Source organism: Pimephales promelas, chromosome 5 (genome assembly GCF_988280905.1).
Source record: "Pimephales promelas chromosome 5, fPimPro1.hap1.1, whole genome shotgun sequence".
Lineage (NCBI taxonomy): Eukaryota > Metazoa > Chordata > Actinopteri > Cypriniformes > Leuciscidae > Pimephales > Pimephales promelas.
The window spans coordinates 42122822-42150783 of NC_142773.1; the positions used below are offsets into that span (position 1 = coordinate 42122822).

A 27962-nucleotide genomic window follows, 5' to 3' on the forward strand; every position below is an offset into this window, starting at 1 on the left:
TTAGCTACTCCCGTTGGTCTTAATTTTTTAGATTTTTGTAGAAAACAATTGTAGAGAAAATTGTCTTTGAACTTCCGTTTTTTGCCGCAGTTTTAAAAAAGTTTTATCTCCTTAACCCTTAACAACATGGCAACAAAAATATATAATTACACTATGACAGTTGGAACAGCTGCAATTACAGAAAAGAAGAAGGAAAGAGAGAGAGAAAAAATAAGGGCAGGGTTACTTTTCAGGTGTAGCCGGTTTAGGACAATTTTGTGCCTGGCAATAAATGAGTCACCATCCCAGGGGTCCTTCTTCTCCTCCATAAACAGTAAACAGACGCAGCTTCGTCACGTGACCGATTAAAGGGAGGCGCGCGTGGTTTGAGAGCGGAGTGACTTGGGATTGTTTGATCAGGAACACACGCGCTAATGGACGATGACGAGGAGACTTATCGATTATGGAAAATTCGTAAGACCATAATGCAGGTGTGAATGTAGACTGAGCTGCGTCTCTGTACTGATTATTACTCGTTTACTAGTTTACATTAAACACGCATCAACAGATAAGTAGTGGGATGTACACAGAGTGATATAGTTGTGAATTCAGGGTGAATTGACTTTAATATGACTTGAACACATATAAACATGAATTTTTCTAAAATAAAACATCAGCAGACTAAAATAATTATTCAGTTTAATGGAAAGACATTTAGAAATGAAATGAAATTCAGTACCAGACATTGACTATAGTAAGAAAACGAACTAAGGGAAAATCTAAGGGAATATCTTAGTATAGTATATATTATTAGTATAGAGCGAAAACCGTAAAAATAAATTATAGAAATATATAAATAAATTATTTTCTTTTAAAGCCCCCCTGTAGTTAATTTTATCCCTTAAAACTCATCTTTAATCACCAAAATGACGCATTTAAACATTTTTTTCCCTTTAAGAATATTATTTCTTTTTAAAAATATCTTAAATGTAACTCGACACCCTTGCCTAATTTAGTATGCGCGGTTCTATAAATATTCAAATGAGCCCCACCTCCACTCACTCACACCCACTGGTAGACGATCACACGTTGATCTGATTGGTTACAAGGTCGTTTGTGACGTCAGAAACACCAGCGATTTCAAAGCGTGTTTTTGAGACTGTCTTTTGTTTTAAGGAGAAAATACTCCGTCGACTTACACATGGTTTAAGCGTATTAAAAACACCACACAGGCACATAAACAACAACATTAAAAGATAGATTTTTACCACAAGATGACTTTAATAAATAAATGAATAATCATGGTAAAATATAAAAAAATGCTAAATTGTACTAAATGTATAACAGTAGAGAACTATAGTGAATGGAAGAAGAAACGTAATATTGTAACAATGGAAACTATACATTTTCCAAAGCATATTTTATATAATATTTAAACTTTACAGGTGCATACGCTGCACTTTTTCAATAAGGTCCATTAGTTAACATGAACAACACTTCTACAACCTTTAGTAATCTCAGTTAATATTAATTTCAATATTTACTAATATGTTTATAAAATCAAAGGTTGTATTAGTTAACATTAGTTAATGCACTGTGAACAAACAGTGATCAGCTGGATTTTTAACAAATGTATTGCTCATGGTTATTTCATACGTTAAGTAATGAACATTGTTTTATTGCATGAAAACGTGCAAACCTCCCCTGCCGGTCCTCTTGTGTTGCAGCTCTGCCATGATCGCGGGTTTCTGGTGACCCAGGACGAGCTGGACCAGACCTTGGATGAGTTCAAGGCTCAGTTCGGGGACCGTCCCAGCGAGGGCCGACCCAGACGGACCGATCTCACGGTTCTGGTCGCTCACAACGACGACCCCACCGACCAGATGTTTGTTTTCTTCCCAGGTGAGATCAGGGTTATCAAACATCTCAGTCGTAATTTAAGTGAAGAACTAAATCTGAAGTGTCTGTGTCATCTGAGTGACCTCTAGGCATCTGTAATGATTATGGATGTTGTCTTTGATCTTAAAGGAGTGGTTCACTTTAAAAAAAACTTTTGCTGATAATTTACTCACCCCCATGTCATCCAAGATGTCCATGTCTTTCTTTCTTCAGTCGGTTTTTGATGAAAACATTCCAGGATTTTTCTCCATATAATGGACTTCAATGGGGACCAAACGGTTCAAGGTCCAAATGAGAGTTTCAGTGCAGCTTCAAAATGAACAAATCTTTTTTCGAGTCATTTCGTTCGTTGAATCAACCAAATAACTCCAAATAACTTCATTTTGATGAACGAGTTCGAACAGGAGTCACGAACGCACATCACAAAACAGAGCAAGGCGAGCATTTGAGCTTATAAAACTTAAACTTTGTTATTTATTTTTTAAATGAGCGATCGTTTTGCTTGATAAGACCTTTATTCATCATCTGTAATCATTTAAAGCCCTTTGAAGCTGCACTGAAACTCTCATTTGGACCTTGAACCGTTTGGTCCCCATTGAAGTCCATTATATGGAGAAAATCCTGGAATGTTTTCATCAAAAACCGACTGAAGAAAGAAAGACATGGACATCTTGGATGACATGGGGGGTGAGTAAATTATCAGCAAAAGATTTTTTAAAAGTGACCTATCCCTTTAAGCTTGAAACTAGGAGTAAATGTCATGAATTCTCAGCGCAATGTCACTTTGAGAAGCTTGATGAATACAAGCGCTTCATGAGCTCATCACAGTAATAATAATGGTATAATTTATTTGTAAAGCACTTTTCATAGTTAAAAACAATCACAGGGTATAAACAAAGCAAAAAAGCGGGAAGATAAACAGTGTCTGTCATCCACGCAGAGGAGGTGAAAGTGGGCATCAAGACCATAAAGATGTACTGCCAGCGGATGCAGGAGGAAAACATCGCGCGCGCCATTATCGTGGTCCAGTCGGGCATGACCCCATCTGCTAAACAGGTACGGCCCAACACACCTGTGCGGATCAGGCGGCGCGTTTTATAAAACTGAAGAAGTGTACCCGCACCCGGAAGCCAAAAATGGTGTACGGCAAAACATATTCAGACTTGTAGAACCGTGTGCGTTGCGCGACACAAATGCGCAGGATCGTGCGTCTCCTCCCCGAAATAACCGCATATAAGTAGAGCTGTCTCTTTACATTCGGAAATCGATTCCACAATTGATCGGACCAACCAAGCGGCAACATTCTAATCTGAAAGATGAAGCCTACCCGGAAGTGCGAAAAACCGCAATACATCTCAAATCCACTAGAGGCCGGTCCCAAAAGGGAGCAAATATCCATAGACGTCATGTTAAAATCTCAGTTTTCACAGCATAAATTAATATGTTTACAGTTTGGTCCCATGGACTTTTATTATAATATTAAATACGTTCCGCGTGCCTGACGACTGTGAGGGGGGTGAATTTTTTTCTAACTCGTTAGTTTAGATCATATTTAGATATAAACTGTATGACAAATAAGGGCGGTTAACTTTGATTGACAGCTGATAACGGGCTGCGCCGAGTGAATTTGACGTCTGACACAACACATCATACCACCTCTGGATCCTTTCTGAAACTTTTACACGTATACTTGAAATTTTCAATTTCCCAAGATTTTCCAGTATGGCGCCGCCCATAAACAGCCTCAAACCCGTTCTTCAGAGAGTCTATGGGTGACGTCACAGACGCTTTGTCCATATTTTTTACAGTCTATGGGACCAACACAGCGTTTCCCGCCTAAGTTAATTTTTACCGCATTTGGCGAGTCGAGTGTGTTAATCTCAATCCCTGAATGCTGCGCTCCTGTTTGTCATTGTGCCGAAACTTCACGCCAATAAATCATCTGGAAGATTGCTGACTTGCTTGACTTATTGCGGAAACAGATATTGTGCATTATTTATTGACTGAAAATAATTTCTCAGACCACGAGTTCTGATATTATCCCGCACTCAGCAAACATTTAAAACAGCGTTCAAAAGCAGCAAATCCACTACTCAAATTTCTATTTAATAGAATATAAAAAATGTTGCAACTTTGCTGTACACTGTAAAAAATATTTTCAAGATTTGTTATCACATCACAACATATTTTCTTTTGTCAAATCAACTTTATAATAATTTATTTGGTTGAGATAACTTATTATTTTGAGTTTCTGATGGTTAAATTAATCTCCTTCATTGTATTAACTCACTTTTTCCCAGTTCAATGAACTTAAAATTTGAAGGCAACCAGGTTACTCACTTTTTTAAGATAAACCAACAATATTTTTTTACAGTGTAGTAATCACAGCATTTTTTCTTTTGTCAAATCAACTTAAATAATTTATTTAGTTCAGATAACATATAATTTTGAGTTTCTGATGGTTAAATTAATCTCCTTCATTGTATTAACTCACTTTTTCCAGTTCAATGAACTTAAAATTTGAAGGCAACCAGGTTACTTACTTTTTTAAGTTAAACCATCAATATTTTTTTACAGTGAAATGATTTTTTTTAGATATTATATATTAACAAGTATTGTACAAAAATATTTTATAATATGAATATTTTATATATTAAGCGTATAATAAATTATAAATATTATGTAAGTGATTGAAACATGTACTTTTAAAATGAAAACTTTATGTTAAACCAACAAGTGACAGTTTTAAGTCAGTTTAACATGATACAATCATGCTGAAATGAAAAATAGCCAAAATGGCATTAATTGTTCACAATTAATTGTTCAGGTAAAGTGAACAAAACTGAAATAATTTTTTTGAGTGTATATAAGAACATTAATAATATAAATATTATGAATATATAAAAAATCATTTTGATTTTTAATCATTGAGATTTATTAACAAATTTATGTATTAAATCATTTATTAAAAATCAGAGATTTATTAACAAATTGCACTAAACATTTTATAATATGAATATTTAATATATAATCTAAATGTGTATATCAGATGTAAAACGTAGTTGAAATAACTTTTGTTTAATATAAACTGTTATTGTGAACTTGACTGTATTTATGATTATGACTCATAATGAAGATTTGAAGTGAATGAATCACAGTCTCCATAATGGACGTACGCATGGCTCAGAGTGTGTGTGGTTATTAAAGAGGCCTCGGATGAGATGGACGAGAGCATGATATGAGTTGATGATGATAATTGTTTGCAGTCTTTGGTGGACATGGCACCGAAATACATCTTGGAACAGTTTCTCCAGCAAGAGCTGCTAATAAACATCACAGAGCACGAGGTGAGAGACGCGTTCCTCCAGATGTAGTAAAAGATAACATAATGACCATTTTTGTATTTATATATTGCGATTTGAACTGTGATCTGAATAATATCTGCTGTTAAAAGAACAGCAAAACTATTAATTCTTCGAATTTTATAAATTTTGACCCAAGCACTAAAATATCTTATAATATGAATATTTAAATATATTAATTAAAGCTGATGGTATTTAAGAACTTTAATAATATTAAATATTATGAATATAAAAATTATTAAAATATCATAATTGCGATTTGTTATATTAACAAGTATTGCAAATTTTTTTTAATAATATTTTTTTTTTTTTGTGATCAATTATTTATTCAATTTCTTACAATCATACTTTACACACTAGAGAGGGAAACATTTTCACAGGATTTTCACACAATTTTTTTAAATAATATGAATATTTAAAATATTGAAGTGTATAGTATTTAAGAACATTAATAATATAAATATTATGAATTTAAAAAAAATCGAGATTTGTTATATTGCACAAAAAATATTTTATAATATGAATATTAATATATTAAGCATACAGTATTTTAAGAACATTGATAATATAAGTATAATGAATATAAAAAAAAAATATTATATTTAAGAAATTATATTGAGATGTTAACACATTGCACAAATATTTTAGAATATGAATATTTAACATATTAACACATATAGTATTTAAGAACATTAGTAATATAAATATTATGAATATTAAAAAGATCATATTGAGATTAGCTATATTAACACGTTGCACAAAAGTTTATAATATGAATATTTAAATCTTAATGCGTATAGTATTTAAGAAAATTGATAATATAAATATTATTAATATAAAAAAATCATATTGAGATTTGTCGTTTTAACAAATATTGTGATTTAAACTGACAAATTTGCCATCTGCTGTAAAAATGAACTACTACAAAATTATAATAAATCTAATGTCTCATTCTATTTGTAAAAAAAATGTTAAAATATTAAATATTTATTTATTTAAAATATGAAAATATAAGGACATATTTCTTTTAAATGTTTAATATCCTTTCATTGAGTGAATATGCGTGGTTGTCTTGCAGTTGGTCCCTGAACACATCGTGATGACGCGAGAGGAAGTGACCGAGCTTCTGGCCAGATAGTATCCAGATCCAGATCCCGAGTGTGTTAATATACACTGATTGCCAGAATTACTGTTATCTAACAGGTTTCCCAAACACAGATCGATTAGTGTTTGGCTTCTCTGTGACGAAGCGCTTTTCTTGACTGTCATCAGTAAACTCAAGGAGAGCCAGTTACCCAGAATTCAGCCTGGAGATCCAGTGGCGCGATACTTCGGCCTGAAACGAGGGCAGGTGAGACACAATCACTTCATCGTTACATTTACTTGGTATTAGAGGCAGACCGATATTATCGGCAGGCTGATATTAGGCATTTTCCAAACTATCGGTATCGGCAGTTATAATGGCCGATAAATGAATATTTAAAAAGTAAAATAAAAACGGACGAAACACGCTTCAACCATGTCATGAGTGTTGGAGTTGTATAGTTTGTCCACCAGAGGGTGCTCAGTCATCAGTCTGTTCTGTTGTGACAATAAAAGGAACAAGTTTCTTTATAAAATGCATTATCATATTATTTTAGTTAAAACTCATAAATAATTATAATTATAAATAATTCATTTTTTGTTGCGCGTTTCGAAAAAAAAAATATCGGCCGATATATCGGAACAAATATTCATATCGGTTGGGCTCTACTTGGTATTAAGTCATTTGAAGTATTAGTCAAACCACCTTTTCACATATTATCACGCTTTATTCACTATAGTTTAGAAAATGCTAAAACAATATGAGAAGTTATGAAATCAGGTGATATTTGACTGGTTTTGTCCGTCCTTCTGTTAGTCTCTCACACATCAATTATGTTGAATATAAATTTAACTACACGATTAGATAATACCAATTTAGCTCAACCAATCACAGGATGTTTATCTACAGATATAAACAAGTTAAAAGTAAGAGCTTTTTAATGCCACTGAAATTTAAGACCAAACCTGTGATGAAAATACTGTATACACACATCATATGGTTATATGCTTCGCTGGTTATGTGACGGACAGACTGGAGACATTTTAGCGGTAATGTGACCCGTCGAATCTAAATTTAAGACATTTGAATGCTTTTTAACTTAATTTAGGACTTTAACCCCTTGTGCATCAATTAAAAAAAGTTACACATAGGTAAAAAGAGGACAAAAATGTCCATGTCAAAAAACTGTGATAAAAATGTGACGCTTTGGAGCACAGACTTAAGTTTGGTATCATTTTAAAGAAGACCCTTTGCAGATTATTGCTGAAGTAAAAAAATAATAATAAGTAAATCCAAAAAAAAGTTATATAGGTATAAGTTTAGTTTAAATTATTTATAAAAAAAATACTTTATATAAAATATATATTTTATAAATCAGGTTGAACTCAAAACTGCAATAAAATCAAAGCCATAAATCTAAATAGGTTGTGTTCCAAATTTGAGGATGATATCTCAAAAAATGAGCTTTCGGGAACAGTTTGTTTGGGCGTAGTAACATATTTTCCCCATTGGGTGGCAGCAAAACCCCACTGGAGCTCACAGTGATTGCAGTTTTTCACTCTCAGTATTACACACACACATATTTTTTTATAACACACATACTAACCACACTCTGACATCCATACCAACACACCCACACAAATATTGTTGCATAATTGATCCAGTTGGCTCTATAATATGCCGAAGCAGAAAACAGGAATAAAGCGATATTTGTTTTATAGGCCAAACTTTAAAAAAATGGCACCATCTGATAAAAAAATAGTCAAAAATAAAATTTTGAAGCCTTGCCATCAGAATGAAAGCGTCTTAACAAAGATTGCATAATTTTATAGTTAACTGAACCGGGGATTAAAAATGGCAGTTTTAATGGGTTTCAATGGGAACATTTTTGTCCAAAAGGCCCTGAGAGGGAGTATTTTTTGTACCTAATGCAAGAAATATTTTTTTAAGAAAATGACGGTGAAATTAAAAATACACACCTGTGCCAAGTTTTTTGCAGTTAGCTTTTTTTTTTTTTTTTGTGATCAAAAAAGTCCATAAGGATGCACAAGGGTTAAAGGGTTAGTTCACCCAAAAATGAAAATTCTGTCAGTATTTACTCACCCTCATGTTGTTCCAACCCCGTAAGACCTTCGTTCATCTTCGCAACACAAATTAAGATATTTAAGATATTAAGATCGCTCCTGCATACAGTCCATAGGCTTCTTGAGGGACTGGCTCTTGCTGTCCTCGAAAAGTCATTAAAGACATCGTTAAAATAGTCCAAGTGACTACAGGGGCTCAATCTTAACTTTATCAAACGACGAGAACACTTTTGTGCGCAAAAAAACAACAAAAATAACGACTTTATTTCAACTATTCGTTTATTTCTCCCTCTGCGCGAGTCAGGTTACTAGTTTAATAGCGTAAGCTTCTGTTATTGTACGTCACACGCATCACACACACATGACCAGCGTCGGCCAATAGTGAGCCTTCGTGTGACGTAGCTCTACGCAATCACACTACGTTAACGGACTATAGGCTTATGGAGAAGGAAGTGAATAGTTGAAATAAAGTCGTTATTTTTGTTGTTTTTTTGCGCACAAAAGTGTTCTCGTCGTTTGATAAAGTTAAGATTGAGCCCCTGTAGTCACTTGGACTATTTTAACGATGTCTTTAATGACTTTTCGAGGACAGCAAGAGTCATTCCCTCAAGAAGAGGAGTGATCTTAATATCTTAAATATCTTAATTTGTGTTGCGAAGATGAACGAAGGTCTTACGGGGTTGGAACAACATGAGGGCGAGTAAATACTGACAGAATTTTCATTTTTGGGTGAACTAACCCTTTAAGGACCGGCCACCCTGAATCCCCAAGCCATGCTTAATGTTGTTCAGTCGCATTAGCAAATAAAAGAAAAATCACAATGGTCAGCTCAAAGTGTTGCCCTTCACTGTATTAAGAATATTTGGGTGTAATACGTCACAGTTTGCTTTATTTTGCTCTCCTCACTTACATAAATGATCTAGGACTGTCACTTTTGTGAAATCCTGTTCGATTTTGAGACGCCCTAATAGTGTCCTGAGCACACTAGTAAATCAAAAATGATTTGTGGTGTGTGAATAATGTGACGTGTTGTGTGTGTGTGTGTGTGTGTGTGACAGGTGGTGAAGATCATCCGGTCCAGCGAGACGGCTGGACGATACATCACATACAGACTCGTACAGTAAACTTTATCAAGATTTAATTTTTCTTTAAGGCTTTTCATGGCCGTCTCATGGTTTATAATGGGCAATTCTTCCGAGATGGACGGCAAAAATTTATTTAATTTCCCTAAAACTCGAATCTTGGATTATGTTTGTTAGTAAAAATAAAAAAATAAATCAACTTTTGTTTTATTACGGTGTTGTGAATATTTGAACGCATCCATGGCACAAAAATAGTTAAACCCCAACAGCAAATATAGTAGATTTATTGGATATAAATGTTTTCTTGAAATATATACAGTTTGGGAATGACACGATGGTTTTGACTTCAGTCATGTGGTTAGAGAGAACATGTTCAGATGAAACAAACATCTTCATATCAGTAATGAAATGACACGCGATTACAAATAAAGCATATGTTTGAGAGAGAAATGTCACATGCGCATTAAAGCCAGCACTGACCAGCAGCACGGCTGTTAGTTCAACATAACCGTAACATTTACGCTCTTCTGTCATTAAACAAAGAAAAAAATCCAGTGCATAGATGAAACTATAATAAATACAAATATTAAAAGTTCCTATATATTCCTATCACGATATATATGGAGACTTTTTAATATCTACACACCTTGAAATTGTGTTATTAAATAATAAATGGCATATATGTTTGTATTCCAGTTCTTTATGGTTTGTGCAGACTACTGCACTGATGCATTGTTATATTGAATAAAGAGACGCGTTATATAAGCATTCGGTCCATATTAGCCAATATTTGAAACTACACTGATCTCACTTCTACAGGCAGAGGTCATAATCAGACAAAACCCTCTTAAAGGGATAGTTCACCCAAAAATGCAAATTAGCCCATGATTTATTCACCCTGAAGTCATCCTAGGTGTACATGACACTGTTCTTTCAGACGAACACAATCAGAGTTTGTGTCCAGGCAAAATGGCAGTGAATGGGCATCCATCATAAAAGTGCATCTGTCTATCATAAAAGTGCATCTATCATCATAAAAGTGCATCTGTCCATCATAAAAGTGCATCTGTCCATCATAAAAGTGCATCTCTCCATCATAAAAGAGCATCTGTCCATCATAAAAGTGCATCTGTCCATCATAAAAGTGCATCTATCATCATAAAAGTGCATCTGTCCATCATAAAAGTGCATCTGTCCATCATAAAAGTGCATCTGTCCATCATAAAAGTGCATCTATCATCATAAAAGTGCATCTATCCATCATAAATTACATCTATCCATCATAAAAGTGCATCTATCCATCATAAATTACATCTATCCATCATAAAAGTGCATCTGTCCATCATAAAAGTGCATCTATCCATCATAAATTACATCTATCCATCATAAATTACATCTATCCATCATAAAAGTGCATCTATCCATCATAAAAGTGCATCTATCCATCATAAAAGTGCATTTATCCATCATAAAAGCGCATCTTATGAAGTAATAGTCAAAAAGCGCATTTTATGACTATTACTTCATAAGATGCGCTTTTATGATGGATAGTTGCACTTTTATGATGATAGATGTGCTTTTATGTTGGACAGATGCACTTTTATGATGATATGATGGATAGATGCACTTTTATGATGGACAGATGCACTTTTATGATAAATGTGCTTTTATGATGGATAGATGCACTTTTATGATGATAGATGTGCTTTTATGATGGATGGATGCACTTTTATGATGATAAATGTGCTTTTATGATGGACAGATGCACTTTTATGATGATAGATGTGCTTTTATGATGGATAGATGCACTTTTATGATGATAGATGTGCTTTTATGATGGATAGATGCACTATTATGATGTATAGATGTGCTTTTATGATGGATAGACGCACTTTTATGATGGATAGATTCACTTTTATGATGTATAGATGTGCTTTTATGATGGATAGATGCACTTTTATGATGTATAGATGTGTTTTATGATGGATAGACGCACTTTTATGATGGATAGATGCACTTTTATGATGTATAGATGTGTTTTATGATGGATAGATGCACTTTTATGATGTATAGATGTGTTTTATGATGGATAGACGCACTTTTATGATGGATAGATGCACTTTTATGATGTATAGATGTGTTTTATGATGGATAGATGCACTTTTATGATGTATAGATGTGTTTTATGATGGATAGACGCACTTTTATGATGGATAGATGCACTTTTATGATGTATAGATGTGTTTTATGATGGATAGACGCAATTTTATGATGTATAGATGTGCTTTTATGATGGATAGATGCACTTTTATGATGTATAGATGTGTTTTATGATGGATAGATGCAATTTTATGATGTATAGATGTGCTTTTATGATGGATAGATGCACTTTTATGATGTATAGATGCACTTTTATGATGTATAGATGTGTTTTATGATGGATAGACGCAATTTTATGATGTATAGATGTGCTTTTATGATGGATAGATGCACTTTTATGATGTATAGATGCACTTTTATGATGTATAAATGTGTTTTATGATGGATAGATGCACTTTTATGATGGATAGATGCACTTTTATGATGTATAGATGCACTTTTTTGATGGATAGATGCACTTTTATGATGTATAGATGTGTTTTATGATGGATAGACGCACTTTTATGATGGATAGATGCACTTTTATGATGTATAGATGCACTTTTATGATGTATAGATGTGTTTTATGATGGATAGATGCACTTTTATGATGGATAGATGCACTTTTATGATGTATAGATGCACTTTTATGATGAATAGATGCACTTTTATGATGTATAGATGCACTTTTATGATGTATAGATGTGTTTTATGATGGATAGACGCACTTTTATGATGGATAGATGCACTTTTATGATGTATAGATGCACTTTTATGATGAATAGATGCACTTTTATGATGTATAGATGCACTTTTATGATGGATAGATGCACTTTTATGATGTATAGATGCACTTTTATGATGAATAGATGCACTTTTATGATGTATAGATGCACTTTTATGATGGATAGACGCACTTTTATGATGGATAGACGCACTTTTATGGACTTTAAAAAATAATGCCCATTCACCACCATTATAAAGCTTGGAAGAGACAGGGTACTTTTAATGTAACTCGGAGTGTATGTGTCATATACACCTAGCATGGCTTCAGGGTTTCAATTTTTGGGTGAACTATGCCTGTAATGTGACTATTGTTTGACTTTGGGAATTAACATATACACATGGGCTAACGGTTGAAATGGTTAAACTCAATAATGCCTCCCTGGTCTTACTGATCTGAGACCTCCTCGGGGTCGTGTTCCTCTGTTTCCCCTGTGCTGGTGTTCTGCTCCGGGATGGTCTCCGGGAGTGCGCTCAGGTCCAGGCTCGCTCTGGGACTGGTTTGCTCTTCTTCTGTGCTGGTCTCGCTCTCCTGACTCGCTAGAGGAGGGCGCTGTCCTCTCGCTCTGCCCTGCTCCTCCACATCAGAGTCTGAGTCCAGCGAACGCTCCTGAGAACCAGACGAACCAACCGAGTGACCTGAAGAAGAGGGAACAGGACACTCGTTCAACAGTAAAAAATCACATTTTCAACAAATATTGCAGTTTGAACTGTAATATTATGAACATAAGTATAAAAGGATAAAAAGGCATTAAAACAAGAGCATTTTACAACTAAACTACTATTCTAATAATATTACAAACCTATAGATGTATATTAAATACACTTAAAATAACATGTAAAAATAACATTCTAATATTTCTTTATTTGTGTAAATATATATATATAGTATTAAAAGTAATATTAAAGATATTTTTTTTAGAGAATCAAATAAGTATTTGATTGTATTTGTGTGGTGTTTTTATTTCACAGATCCACTTAATTTTTTTTAAATAATACTTTAATATTGTTAACTATATATATATATATATATATATATACATACATACTGTGTTTATTTATTTAATAGATTCTCTTAATACAAAATCTGAAGCAACATTTTGTAAAGTTTTTTTCTGATATATTTCCCAATACATTCCAGATATGCTTAATTTGTAAACTCAAGCACAGACTATTTGATAATATTCAGATTTTAAATGTTAAAAATAAACATTATCATATATATGTTTCTCTCACAGCATTCCAGATCCGCTCTGTTTGTCTCCTCGTGGGTTGCAGTCTCACAGTCCTGTGTGGAGGAGAACATGAATCAGTGTCTCAGAACCACAGTATAAACCCATCACATCATGTGACTGTGCAGACCTGGCTCTGGGCTGGAGAGGAGGCTGAGGAAGAGGAGCTGGAGATGAAGATGCTCTGCTGGAAGACGATCAGAGCCTCTACGATGCGAGCCTGATGAGGGTAATCCACCAGAGATGAGAGCGACACCGTGGCTCCCGTGGGTTTGGGTCTCATCAGGGTCGGCCCGAACACGATGCCTAAATTACTAGCGCTCATTTTATTATCCTGCTCCAACTCGGACACTCTGGGAGAGAGAGAGAGAAAACAACGCTAACATTATACAGTGACGTTTTATATTACCAGAACACTTATGACAAATCTCAGTTTTGCAAACTTGATATTTCAAAAAGTGACTCTTTTAAACAACTTCTCTTTTTCTCATATTTACACAGTTAAAATTGTGACCAGATACAGGACCTAAAATACATGCGCTTATATACACGAAAATGTTACAAATAATAGTTCATGTTGTTTTTCCAACTACCAAACTATTTTGCATGTCTTGTTTATAAATATATTTGTCTTCTGAAATCATATGACTTGAATGATTACATATTTGACTATATTATTAAAATATATAAAAAAATTAAATTTCATGTTATAATTACAAACTATTATTATTAGATTATAAAACGTATTAATATATTAAAACATAAATACACAATATATTAAGAAGTTATAAAATAATAATTAGCAATTAATCTTTTTTAAATATATTTTCCATTATTAAATGAATTACAATTATTACAAATATAATGAAGTATGCATTTATAATTTTGTAAAGTTCTAGTTTTTCTATATTTATATCATAGTTTTTGTATACTTCAGAGCAAAGTGTCAGTATTTAGACTTTTTTAAATATTATCCATAATTTAATATGGCATTGACATGTCTAATAATCACAATCTCATTGATCATATTTTGATCATCGATTAATCGGACGATTCTTTTTTTTTCGATTAATCGGATAAAAAATTCTATTTGATTTTTTTGTTCATTGTAACTAAAAACCCTAAATCAGAGAATTTGTGTGTAAAAGTGTACTTTAAAAGTGCAAAAGCCACAAATTCAGTTTTACAAATATCAATATTTGCATTGTTTTTAATGATGCTAATGGCAGTTGACAACCATGATTAATGTAAATATATATATATTTATATATATATATATATATAATATATATGTATCCAACATATTTTTTGTTAAAACAAATTTACACAGGTGTGTTGTTCAGATGTGAAGATATAAACTAAAAACATCTAAAACATATAATTAATTTTATTTTTTTTATCTAAAACAAATGGAGGGAGATCTTGCGTGTTTTCCTTCAAGAAGCACGTGTAAGACGGAGCGCATCATGATTGGCCTGTTTCAGCCAATCACCAGTAAACGCTCCCCGTGACGTAAGCAGGCCAGCTAATCCATAATGACATTCGTTGACAAAGATTTTCACACGTTTGTATGGTGTGATGTGCCGTCTCACCTGCGCAGGTGTCGGATGATGTACTTCAGCGTGGAGATGTTGGCGTGTGGCAGCCGCTTGAGCAGCTCTCGCAGCTTCTGCACTAAGGTCTGCACCTCTGGTTCTGTTTCTGACCCACGGTCCACCAGCTCGGGGCTTTTCACCCCCTCACCGGCCTCTGAGCCGTCCGAGTTCAGGCTCTCCTTCGCCAGTCCCATCAGTTCATTATACTGGCGGAAGGGCATGATGGGCTCTGGGAGCTGAGGAGGAGACGGGGACGATGAACACAACACAGCACTGGTCTATTCTAGGAACATCTTCATCTTAAGCCTAGTTCACACTACATGATTTTAAAACGTCTCTAGCCACTCTAGGGGGCGCTGTTTGACAAAAAAAAATAGGGTGCCTTTAAAGGGATACTCCACTTTTTTTGGGAAATAGGCTCATTTTACAAATCCCTCAGAGTTAAACAGTTGAGTTTTACCGTTTTTGAATCCATTCAGCTGATTTTTTTGATATTAAGAGGAATATCAGTAACCAGACAGTTTCTGGTCTCATTGACTTCCATAGTAGGCTTCTAACTGTCTGGTTACTGATATTCCTCTAAATATCAGAAAATCGGCTAAATGGATTCAAAAATGGTAAAACTCGACTGTTTAACTCTAAAATGAGCCTATTTCCAAAGAAAAGTGGAGTATCCCTTTAAGACAGTCAAATGCTTCGTTCTCCGAATGAATCAATTGAAACTCAAAGACTCACTCATTAACAGTGACTTGTTGCCAGCCTACTAGAAGTTTTAATTTCACATTTAAAGTATATTTTTAATTTTTTAGAAGAGTAAAATTTGCACTATTTCTGGAATCAGAACGTCAAAATGAATTAAAAACAAGTATTGGATTTGATTCAGCACATATGATGCTATAGACGATCGTCAAAACGATCAGGAAACGTCTGTCCAGTGAATACTCTTAAGCTTGAGTTTGTGTTGACTAGGGCTGGGTATTGACACAAATTTCACAATTCGATTCGATTTCGATTCCGATTCGATTCAATATTGATTATTTTGGATATCAGTTACAATAAATGTCAATTTTTTTCAAGGAAATCAAATCTCTTAACTAATACTGTCTAGTTGTAGCCAATGGGCTTCATTAACCTAATATGAAGGTAATAATGAACTGTTTTGTAGCTATACAAACACTTAAATTACACTTTTATTTATTTTTATAATAAGAAGATTATATGAAATATAAACATTTAAATGGTGGCTGTCATAAAAACGTACCAGATTTATTCAAATATGCATTAAATATTGAAGAACATTAAGATTATAATGTATATGTAATATGGTGTATATATTCAGCAAAATGCTCCTCTCTAGAGTTATTTTTTCTAGCTGACTAACGAGTTTATGTGGGTTTTCTGAGGTAAATATGACGATACATTGATTACAAGCTGTTTAACTGACGTCTTTCCACGGTTGAAACGCTGATTGAGTGAATCAATGTGTCATGATCTGGATTTGGATAAGTTGTACTCTATCTTTAACACACTTTCAGATGCTCATTCATGTTTATTTGGCGCTGTGACTGGTATTATTAAGCCGGAAGAGAGATCAGCGCTGCTGCTTCTCCAGAGCGATCTCACGCCACAGCGACAAAACACTATTTATGTTTTTGAATTTCTAAAGAAAATGGACGTAATTTGAAAATTGAGACTTTGTTTCATATCAATAGTAACAAAGTACAAAGATTATTGCGAGTTTTTGGATGCGCGCAGCCGCGATACAATGATCCATTCATTCAAATGAAACAGGATGACTAATCGATTCTTGAGATTTAAGAATCGATATCGGTTCGTAAAAATGAGAATTCATTAATATTTATTACCCAGCCCTCGTGTTGACCCATGTCAGGTAACTCACCTGTCTCAGGTAGAGCTTTAACACGTTGCTGATGTCATGTGGAGACGCCTGCGAGAGCTCCACCAGCTCTTTGCCGTTCTCAAACGCCTGGCACAGCTTTTCCACACGGGTCTTCACGCCATTCACACGATAGATCCCCTGAAGATGAGCAAAGAAACCCAATCAAGCCCTCTAAATGATCAACATGATCGAAACTTGGGTATTAAACCTGTTGCACACCATCTACTACATGCCTTATGTTGTGTTTCAGAGTTTTTTTAGCAAGTAAAAGCCTTTTAGTATAATTGTAAAAACGTTTGCTTATCATCTAATCTACCCAGACCTTAACCCTTGTGCATCAATTAAGGTCAGATTTGAGGACAAAAATGTCCTTGTCAAAAAACTGTCATAAAAATGTGATGCTTCGGAGCACAGACTTAAGTTTTCATTTCTTAAGTATCATTTTAAAGAAGACCTTTTGCAGATTATTGCTGAATTAAAAAAATAATAATTAATCCCCCCCAAAAAATTATATAGGTATAAGTTTATGAAAATTATTTATAAAAATTAATTTATATAAAATAAATATTTTATAAATCAGGTTGAACTCAAAACTGCAATAAAATCAAAGCCATGAATCTAAATAGGTTGTGTTCCAAATTTGAGGATGATATTTCAAAAAATGAGCTTTCGGTAACAGTTTGTTTGGGCGTAGTAACATATTTTCCCCATTGGGTGCCAGCAAAACCCCACTGGAGCTCACAGTGATTGCAGTTTTTCTCTCTCAGTATTACAAACACACACATATTTTTTTATAACACACATACTAACCACACTCTGACATCCATACCAACACACCCACACAAATATCGTTGCATAATTTATCCAGTTGGCTCTATAATATGCCGAACCAGAAAACAGGAATAAAGCGATATTTGTTTATAGGCCAAACTTAAAAAAAATGGCACCATCTGATAAAAAATAGTAAAAAATACAATTTTGAAGCCTTGCCATCAGAATGAAAGCCTCTTAACAAAGATTGCATAATTTTATAGTTAACTGAACCGGGGATTAAAAATGGCAGTTGCAATGGGGACATTTTTGTCCAAAAGGCGCTGAGAGGGAGTATTTTTTTGTACCTAATGCAAAAAAATGACAGTGAAATAGTAAAATTCCAATACAAATACACACCTGTGCCAATTTTTTTGCAGTTAGCTTTAACACAGGCAAAGTGATCAAAAAAACAAAACTGAAAAGGACAAAAATGTCCATAAGGATGCACAAGGGTTAATATGTGGCCTTGTTGGAGATGATCTTCAACTTCAATGTTTTGGCTCGTCAGTGAACTTTTATAATGCAGGTCAACATTCAAACCAATCAGAAAGAGTTTTCCTCTCGCACCTTCATTTTGAGCGCTCTCCTCTCGATCTCTGTGATGCACTTCTTGATGATGAAGGGAACGCCCTCCGCTTCGCCCTGCAGGACCTGAGAGAAATCCCGTCCGAAGAGCTGCAGGCGACCCTGAAGCTTCTTATGGCCACACTGGATGGCCAGAGACTCCAGACACTTCTTATGGCACGCCAGGAAACACTGACACACAAACACACACAGATGAGAACTAAACCAGAACTGAATTGGGCTGAATAATGACAATATTGTCTTCTGTAGAGCTGAAAGTGAAGTTGTTTCATAATTGAATTTCGCAACAAGGTCTGTTTCCGTGTTATTATCGCAAATCTGCTTTAAAACTATTTACACTGTGTTGAAGTTATGTTGTGTAAAGTTGCGTTGCTGTTGTTTTGACCCATGTAATGTGTTCTAATAAAAAAAAAAACACCAATATTTTAGATACCAGTGAAACTTCACAATTCTCGATTGACTCCAATTTTGATACCCCAGACAAACAAGCCTAACTAATATACTGTATATATATATATTAATATATATATACACACACACAAAAGTTTTAGATCGGTAAGATTTTTTATGTCTTTTAAAGAAGTCTCTTCTGCTCACCAAGGCTGCAATTATTTGATAAAAAATACACACACAAAAAAAGTAATATTGTGAAAAATTATTACAATTTAAAACAGTGGTTTTCTATGTGAATATATAGTGAAGTGTAATTTATTCCTGTGATCAAAGCTGAATTTTCGGCATCATTACTCCAGTCTTCAGTGTCACATGATCCGAAAGAAATCACTCTAATATGATGCTCAAGAAACTTTTATGATTATTATCCATGTTGAAAACGTTTTTACATTTTTATTTCAGGATTCTTTGATGAATAGAAAATTCAAAAGAACAGAATTGATATGAAATGGAAAGTTTTTGTAAGATTAATCACTACCATTCAAAAGTTTGGGGTCAGTAAGAATTTATTTGTTATTTTTGGTGGAAAAAAATTAGAAAATAGTTTTATTCATCAAGGATGAGTTAAATCGTTCAAAAGTTACAGTACAGACATTTATAATGTTAGAAAAGATTATATTTTAAATAAATGCCGTTCTTTTAAACTTTCTATTCATCATAGAATTTTTTTGGGGGGGGGGGAATGGTACACGACTGTTTTCAACATCGAAAATAATAATTTATGTTTTTTGAGCATAAAATCAGCATATTAGAATGATTTCTGAAGGATCATGTGACACTGAAAACTGATGTGTAATCAGCAACAGTAATTCAAATTACATTATTACATTTTAAAATATATTAAAAAAGAAAATATTCATTTTAAATTGTCATAATATTTCACAATATTACTGTTTGTCATTTTTTTTTCCATCAAATAAAGCAGCCTTGGTGAGCAGAAGAGACTTAATTTAAAAACATAAAAATCTTACTGATCTAAAAATTTTGACCGGTAGTGTGTGTGTGTATGTGTATGTGTATATATATATATATATATATATACATATATATATATATATTAAAAGCTCTGTAGAGCTGTAAAGCGCGTAACCTCACAAATACAGTTGATTTGCAGGTATTATAGATCTGCAGTTTTGTGTGATACTCTCAACAGTGTAAATGCATTGGTCAGTCTCACCTCCTCACATTCTGCGCCCTGGAAATAAACGTAGCTGTCGCATTCTCTGCACTTTGATGGCGTGCGCAGTTTGCGCAGCCGATGGGTTTTTGCAGCTTTGGACAATCCCACATTTTTGAAAGGTCCAGTGGGCACCACGCTCTCTGGTTCAATCCCATTAATACCTAAAACACAACAAACATCCAGACACAATTATCATATACACTACACTGAACTAGATCCACTAAACAAGATCTCGTCAATATCTTTATTTCTCCTAGACAGCAATAAGTTTAAGGCAGGACACTGCTTAACTAATAGATATCACTTGGGTTGATTAAATACAGGTCTTTTTCTTTAAACATAAACTGTTTAGATAAGCAAATGAAGCATTATCTAATTAAAAATGCAGGATCAAAATCTGAGCATTTGCTAAAGCCAAAATCAAAGTTTCTTTTTTTGATTGACATGCAGTATAAGAGCAAAAGGGATTTTGGATTTATCTTTTTATAAATCAGAAACTACTATCAACAGCAAGAAAAAGAAAACATTTTCAACATGTTTTTAGGAATAAAACGTTAAATACATCAGTTGAATGCAGAGAAAAAACACTAGTTTGAGCTCCACTTCTCACTATAAACTAGTTAGCTTGCGTATTACTAGCATATCGGCTTATAAAGCACATATTAATGCCTTATTCGGCATGAACATATTCTATATCTGCCCAAAGCCTAAATTTAACCACTACAACTACATTACAAACTATTAATAAGCAGTAAATTAGGAGTTTATTGAGGAAAAACCCGTAGCTAATAGTGAATATGTGTTCCCCAAACTAAATTATGACCAATATATATATTACATGTGAAATCTATGGGTACAAATAGGTAAAGTGTCATAAAATAAGCACTTAAATGTGAAATCAAACTGGTTTTGTTTGTAGTGTCTCGTCTTAAATGGAGAGCAAATTGAGACTTTGGCTTAAGTTTCTCATTTGAAAAAGACCCCAGTATTTTCACTTGTGTTTCCTCCAGAATTTCAGAAGAGATTGTGGTTCAGTTGTTGTCAGATCTGTGGCAATAAATATTGAATGTTTCCTTAAACTGTAATCAGGCACTCACTTTGTTCAAATGGGGTCATGGTGCCGTCTCTCTCCTCTATATCTTCATTGGACGACAAGGTGGCTGCAGAAACGGGCCTTGAAGGTTTTGAGATGTCACCTGAGACCAAAACATTATACAATATTATGGTTTATAAACAAGTTTTTACTTTATTACCGTAAACCATTCCGAGGTGTTGAACTGAGAGATTTCAGAGGTCACCGATTTGCTTTATATGTAGACTCCTAGATGATTGTGTATATTTTAAATATTTGTCTATTTTTGTGTGTAGATTGTTCTTAAAGACCTTTTGCTGATAATTTACTCGCCCCCATGTCTTTCTTTCTTCAGTCGAAAAGAAATTACGTTTTTTGATGAAAACATTCCAGGATTTTTCTCCATATAATGGACTTCAATGGGGTCCAAACGGTTCAAGGTCCATATGAGAGTTTCAGCTCCCAATGAACAAATCTTTTTTCGAGTCATTTGGTTCATTCAACGAATGAAATGACTCGAAAAAAGATTCGTTCATTTTGACAAACAAGTTCGAACAGGAGAGTCACGAACGCGCATCACAGAACAGAGCAAGGCGAGCATTTGAGCTTATAAAACGTAAACTTTTTTATTTATTTAATAAATGACCGATCGTTTCACTAGATAAGACGTCGTCAGGAATCGTTTAAAGCCCTTTGAAGCTGCACTGAAACTCTCTTTTGGACCTTGAACCGTTTGGACCCCATTGAAGTCCATTATATGGAGAAAATCCTGGAATGTTTTCCTCAAAAACCGACTGAAGAAAGAAAGACATGGACATCTTGTATGACACGAGGGTGTGTAAATCATCAGCAAAAGTTTTTTTTTAAAAGCGAACTACTCCTTTAATACAAATGTTTCACTGTTTGAGCAAAATAATTCAACACTTGTAATGGAAATAATCTGTAATAATGCTGAAAGGTCAAGAACACAGTAAACTGATCTGGTTTTGTTTCGTACCTGTGCTGGAGGTCGGGGAACCCAGTCCACTTCCTGGACCAACACTGTCAGTGTCACTCAGTGTGGACGGCCAGGACTTGTGAGCTTGATGATGGTCTCTCCCTGCAATGACAAATCACATCCACATGATCACTCTATTCATTCTGACATCAAATACCATAAATATTGTGACTGCAATGATTAAAAATCACACTGAGAAGGTAACATATGTTGTGCGTTTACGGACCTTGACCTCGTCTTTGTTTAACCACGCCCCCTTCTCCAAATCCTGCCTCCTCTGAGGTGGGCGGAGCTTCAGAGCTGTTGTTCCGGGTTCGAACATGCCTGATTAGGATAAAAATGATTACAGTGTGCCAACATCCCATAAACAATGATGTGTTTTAACAGGGCAGGAGTTGCCCTTACTGGTGGCTGGAGGCAGAGTACGGCTCAAACTGGTACTGTACGGGCAGGTCTGTGCGGAGCTGCAGGTTTTTGACGTACGAGGCGTACTGCTGACCCGGGTCATACAGCTTACAGCTCTCACAGAGCGTCTGGAAATGCACCGGCAGCACTGCCGTCTGAACATGCATCGTCTGATAGTACGAGATGGTGCACTGGACAGTGAGGAAGAGGATGCGTTAAACACCAAAAACACGAAATCATTTTGACCACATGAATCAAGCTTTAAACGGTTCGGTACGAGGCTTTCGGTTCGGTTTTCCAGAAATGAACTTGAAGCATCCCCACCCTTTTTTGAATAGACACGGAAATGCACATTTCAAACTTAAATGGTTGTAATTTAAGAATGCTTTGGAATATAGACATAAGATTGGTCTTGTTTTAAAGAAGACATTCGGCAGATTTTTGTCGAAGTGAAATAAATTAAGAAAGTGAAACAGAAAAAAAGTTAGAGAAGTTTGAGTTTATGGAAATGTACAATGTAAAAAAAATAATTATTCATATTTTATATAAAATATATATTTTCAAAACCTGGGCTACTCTAAAACTGCAGAAAAATCAAAGCCAAAAATCTGAACAAGTTATGTTTAAAATTTTAGGTTGATATCTCAAAGAATGAGCTTTCAGTGAGATTTAGTTTGGGCGCAGTACCGAACGCTTCCACTAGGGCACAACCAGACTCCATTACTGCCCATATAAGGGCGCCTCCATTTCCATATGTGTTTTGAGTGATCTGAACCATTATTTTCACAAATTTCACACGATTTATGAAGTAGAAATCCTATTCAGAAGTAGTATGGGAAGTTTGGCATATTTTGATATAAATTCAACCTCTAGGAATCACATACAAAGAATTATAGCTTATTGCCATAACACAAATGGTGAACCTATTTTTTTTTTTCGTATTATTTAAAACATTTCCTTTATTTCTGAATGGATGCTATCTTTTGAACTCTTGGCATGAAATCAAACTGAGATTTCTAACTTTTTTTCATGATTTTTCTTTGCTATTTCAAAATAAAGGTCTGAACACGCTTTCTGAGTATGAAAATATTCTTGTTGCAAATTGATAAATTACGGCTCCTGTGTAAATTATTTTGAAAATCAGTCACCACATATGGAAACTAGAGATTGTAAGCTTTCAAATCATATATAGTTTGTCAATATCATCATTTCTAAGATATTATTGTTTTAAAAATATAATGGCAAGCGTCCCACCTGTGGGACGGTGACAGTTTGAGATCGATGTCATGGGAAATCCCCTTAAACGTTGAAAGGATATTACGACAAAGATATCGCTCTCATCTTCTGACAACTGATTTTTTTTTCACAAATATATGACTTGACATGAAGAATGACAGACGCAGGTAATCACACACACTCAGTTCCCTTCTCACTGTCTGCTCTGTGTGTGTGTGTGGAGATGCGAACTGAGCCCTGCCTCCGCACTTGCTGATAAATGCTTGTGTAATTAATTTTTATGTTAACAAATAGAGCCCGACCGATAAAGGATTTTGAAGGCCGATACCGATACAAATATTTTTGGGTTTTAAAATCCGATATATCGGCCGATATTTTTTTTTATTAAATATTGTTGGATTTCACACACGTGTGTAAAAGAAAAGCGAACTTTTCTGCACAAGATACGTTTGATACTTTTTCTCGATCTCTAAATGTTCACTCCTCGCAAGTATAACTTACATTTTACAATGCAGGGACTGTAACTAGAGATATGCTAGTTATAAATACAGTAATCATTACTTTAATTAGGCAGAAAAAGTTCATTGTGGTTTCCAAGCTCATTAATGTTAACGTTAGCGGTCTTCCACTGATGATAGTGGCATTAGCTAACTTTGTGGTTAGCTAGTCTATGATGAGCCATAATTTAGCAATAGATAACATCATAGATCAAACATACATTTTCAATATAACAGGCCAAGGAGAGATGATTAAAGCGAGGTTTGTCCGTTTTTATTTTATTTTTGAAATATTCATTTATCTGCCATTATAACTGCCGATACCGATATTTTGGAAAATGTCTAATATCGGCCGGCCGATATATCGGTCTGGCTCTATTAACAAACACGAATGTAAACACAATGGGCAATATATCACGTCACCAAAACGTATCGCGGTCATTTCCATATATATCGTGCGATAAGTCAATACAGTAATTATCGAAATGGGCCTATGAAACTTATGGGATAATGAAAACATCATGTGGACAGTGCGCGGATCACCGACAGCTGAAGTATACTTTGGGTTTACAGTAAGTGTGTGATAGCATACTGTTTTTGGGAACAATATCACTTTTTTTAATTTTAAAGGTGCATTGCGCAAGTCTCTGAGTTTTTGCAGAACTACGCCCCCTCTGGCGACAAGCGAAACTGCAACCTGAGGTGTGGACCACACACACACAGACACGCACCCTTGCACGAGATGTTCATAACCAAAGGAGCATCAGCCGCACACATCTTTTGTTACAGTCATAATGTCTTCAGAGGTCATAAAGTTATAAATCTGCAAGTCATTTTAAATATATGAAAGGAAAGGCATTTGAGTAAATTACACACTTACACAAAAAACTTCGGTTTTTGTTTCCATATATCTCCATGTTGAACTGTTTTATGTATCCACTTATGATTGTATTATTATGGAAACACGTTCATGAACAATATAAATTATTATTTTGTAAGTTGACTAAAGTTTTGTCGCTCGAGTTGTCTTCGCTGATTCAGAGAATGGCGGTGAATACACAAACTTGCAGACATAGCCAGGCGAGCGTGAACGCACATATTTTTTTTTATTTATTTATTTATTTCCCTCTTATTTATTTTACTGTACAGGATTACAGAGGCGATCGCAGTGATCAGAGAAGGGCTCATTGTTTAAGCATGTCTGGGTTAGAAAAACGGCTATTTTTAACACGAAATGTTGCGCAACGCACCTTTAAAACAATGGGAATGGAGTTGTTGTTTTTTTTTGCATTACAATAAAAGTGAATTGAATGCTGATGCAAATCTCTCACCGCTCGCAGGATCTGGTCTGTCTGTCTGATGAGCTCTTGGATCTGTTTGAGCACGTTCACCTTCATGTCCTCCAGCTCCTGCTGTTGAGTCGTGGCGTCCGCGATGCAGGTGCGATACGTCGCCTCGGCCTCCTCCGCCTGCGGACACACACACACACACACACACTAAGACTTCACATGGTCCTTCCCCTAGCTTGCTTGTCTTAAATGGGTTATATCATGAAAACTAATTAGTCGCCTTAATTATTATGAAAATTTAAAAGTAAAAACAAGTGAGCAATGAAATTTTGCTTAAAGGATTCACTTTTAAAAAACTTTTGCTGATAATTTACTCACCCCCATGTCATCCAAGATGTCCATGTCTTTCTTTCTTCAGTCGAAAAGAAATTAAGGTTTTTGACGAAAACATTCCAGGATTTTTCTCCATATAATGGACTTCAATGTGGTCCAAATGGTTCAAGGTCCAAATGAGAGTTTCAGTGCAGCTTCAAAGGGCTTTAAATGATTCCAGACGATGAATAAGGGTCTTATCAAGCGAAACGAGCGCTCATTTGAAAAAATAAATAACAAAGTTTAAGTTTTATAAGCACAAATGCTCGCCTTGCTCTGTTCTGTGATGCGCGTTCGTGACTCTCCCGTTCGAACTCGTTCATCAAAATGAACGAATCTTTTTTCGAGTCATGACTCGAAGGGTCCTAGATAAGACCCATAATATGGTGTCGTTTAAAGCCCTTTGAACAGTTTGCACTGAAACTCTCATTTGGACCTTGAACCGTTTGGACCCCATTGAAGTCTATTATATGGAGAAAATCCTGGAATGTTTTCATCAAAAACCTTAATTTCTTTTCGACTGAAGAAAGAATGACATGGACATCTTGGATGACATGGGGGTGAGTAAATTATCGGCAAAAGTTTTTTTTAAAGTGAACTACTCCTTTAAAAAACATTCATTGCATTGTGACACTTTCATGTGACATTTTTTACTCTAATACTTAATAAAACTTATTAGTCTGGTGGTTTTTCTAGTGGTGATTCCAATTACTGTAATATGTATATATATTTAAGGTTTAAGTTAAAACATAAATTAAAGGCATAAAAATTGGAAAGAAATCCAAGTTCAGGCACTCAGGGTTACAAAAGTAAAAAAGCCTTTATTATACGATCGAGGGCTAAACCATTAAAAACACCAACGCGTATCGGCCCACTGGGCTTCATCAGCGTTTTTTGCATCATAAAAAAAATACTATGAAAATCCTATGATCCGAAAATAGACTTGTATTGACTTCATCTGATTTTGTGCAATAAATGTTACAAGATCGCAAAGAAAAATTAGAATAATAATTAAAATGATCAAATTTTATGACAAAAATAAAATATAAGAGTCTAATATGAATTCATTTAACAAAATGTTGGTTTCCTGCAAGTGACCGCAAAAACACAGTAACACAAGCAAATGTGTGACATTAGCTCATGTTTCCTGTTTGAGCTCGCTGACCTTGTTGCGTGCCTCCTCTTCTAGTCGTCTCTTCTTGTCCAAAGCTTTAGTGGTTCCACTTTGTTCCTCTTCAACCTTATTGGCTACTGTCCGAGCTCTCTCGTACTCCTCACAGCGGCTCACGTACAAATGACGTGCCTTGCGCAGGTTACTATCGGCATCGGCCTAATGAACACAAATACACATATTTAACTGGCATATTTTAGCAGGGTTTAGTTGAGTTGTGTAGTTAGTTAAAGGGTGGACTGAATCTATACCAGTTTCCTCTTGGCTCTCTGCCACTGCTCTTTAATGTCTCTGCGCTTCTTCTCGTGTTCCTGTCTCCGCTGTGTCATGGGCTGAACGAGAGAAATGTTTTTTAATTTTTTATTATCAGACCAACTAAGGTAAATCTCACAAAACCTGCCAAGAGCACATTTACATCATGCAAAACTCAAATTAGAAATGAGAAATTAAAGTGTAATCTGGGAAATAATGCACACCAAAAATCAGGCTCTATATTTATAATTTAAATATAATATATAATACATGTCAATACAATATTTACTGTATTCTAAAAATATTTAAAAACAGATTTATAAACATTTTGATTTACGACTGAAATGTGACCCAGACATTCCTCCGCTTCACCACTATTTTCACACTGTCGTCTTGCTGTAATGTGTGTTGCAGGTGTTGTACCTGTAGAAAAGAGTGTGTGTAAACGTTGTTTGTGGTCTGCTGTAAACCGCAGCTCTGCTCCGAGTCCTGCTCGAGAGC

The 27962-nt window shown here is 34.8% G+C and overlaps 2 protein-coding genes across 3 annotated transcripts in view; one reads left to right on the forward strand and one right to left on the reverse strand.

Annotated features, from left to right (window-relative positions):
• The first annotated feature begins 293 nt into the window (after positions 1-293).
• On the forward strand, positions 294-10446 carry polr2ea (RNA polymerase II, I and III subunit E, a). Its single transcript, XM_039661083.2, has 7 exons — positions 294-470; positions 1707-1881; positions 2819-2934; positions 5145-5225; positions 6319-6377; positions 6513-6591; positions 9467-10446. The coding sequence occupies exons 1-7, from the start codon at positions 414-416 to the stop codon at positions 9530-9532; spliced, it is 633 nt and encodes a 210-aa protein (XP_039517017.2). The 5' UTR covers positions 294-413; the 3' UTR covers positions 9533-10446.
• The window catches only part of arhgap45a (Rho GTPase activating protein 45a), a 35964-nt gene continuing 17760 nt past the window's right edge, over positions 9759-27962 (reverse strand). For both annotated transcript variants that reach the window (XM_039661085.2, XM_039661084.2), the window contains exons 9-23: positions 27885-27962; positions 27461-27541; positions 27204-27368; positions 25709-25846; positions 22645-22835; positions 22466-22563; positions 22240-22341; positions 21268-21366; positions 20168-20331; positions 18520-18708; positions 17140-17277; positions 15237-15475; positions 13775-13997; positions 13649-13700; positions 9759-13051 (exon numbers count right to left, since the gene is read on the reverse strand). The exon at positions 27885-27962 is cut by the window's right edge and continues 33 nt beyond it. In XM_039661085.2, the coding sequence (XP_039517019.2) occupies positions 12801-13051; positions 13649-13700; positions 13775-13997; positions 15237-15475; positions 17140-17277; positions 18520-18708; positions 20168-20331; positions 21268-21366; positions 22240-22341; positions 22466-22563; positions 22645-22835; positions 25709-25846; positions 27204-27368; positions 27461-27541; positions 27885-27962 (2208 nt within the window). In that variant the 3' untranslated portion in view covers positions 9759-12800. The remainder of the gene's footprint in view (positions 13052-13648; positions 13701-13774; positions 13998-15236; positions 15476-17139; positions 17278-18519; positions 18709-20167; positions 20332-21267; positions 21367-22239; positions 22342-22465; positions 22564-22644; positions 22836-25708; positions 25847-27203; positions 27369-27460; positions 27542-27884) is intronic.

Coding starts and splice junctions, on each gene's coding strand:
- polr2ea (XM_039661083.2), top strand. CDS start 414: ATGGACGATGACGAGGAGACTTATCGATTATGGAAAATTCGTAAGACC. Junction 1,882..2,818: donor GATGTTTGTTTTCTTCCCAG/GTGAGATCAGGG, acceptor TCATCCACGCAG/AGGAGGTGAAAGTGGGCATC. Junction 6,592..9,466: donor TCGGCCTGAAACGAGGGCAG/GTGAGACACAAT, acceptor TGTGTGTGACAG/GTGGTGAAGATCATCCGGTC.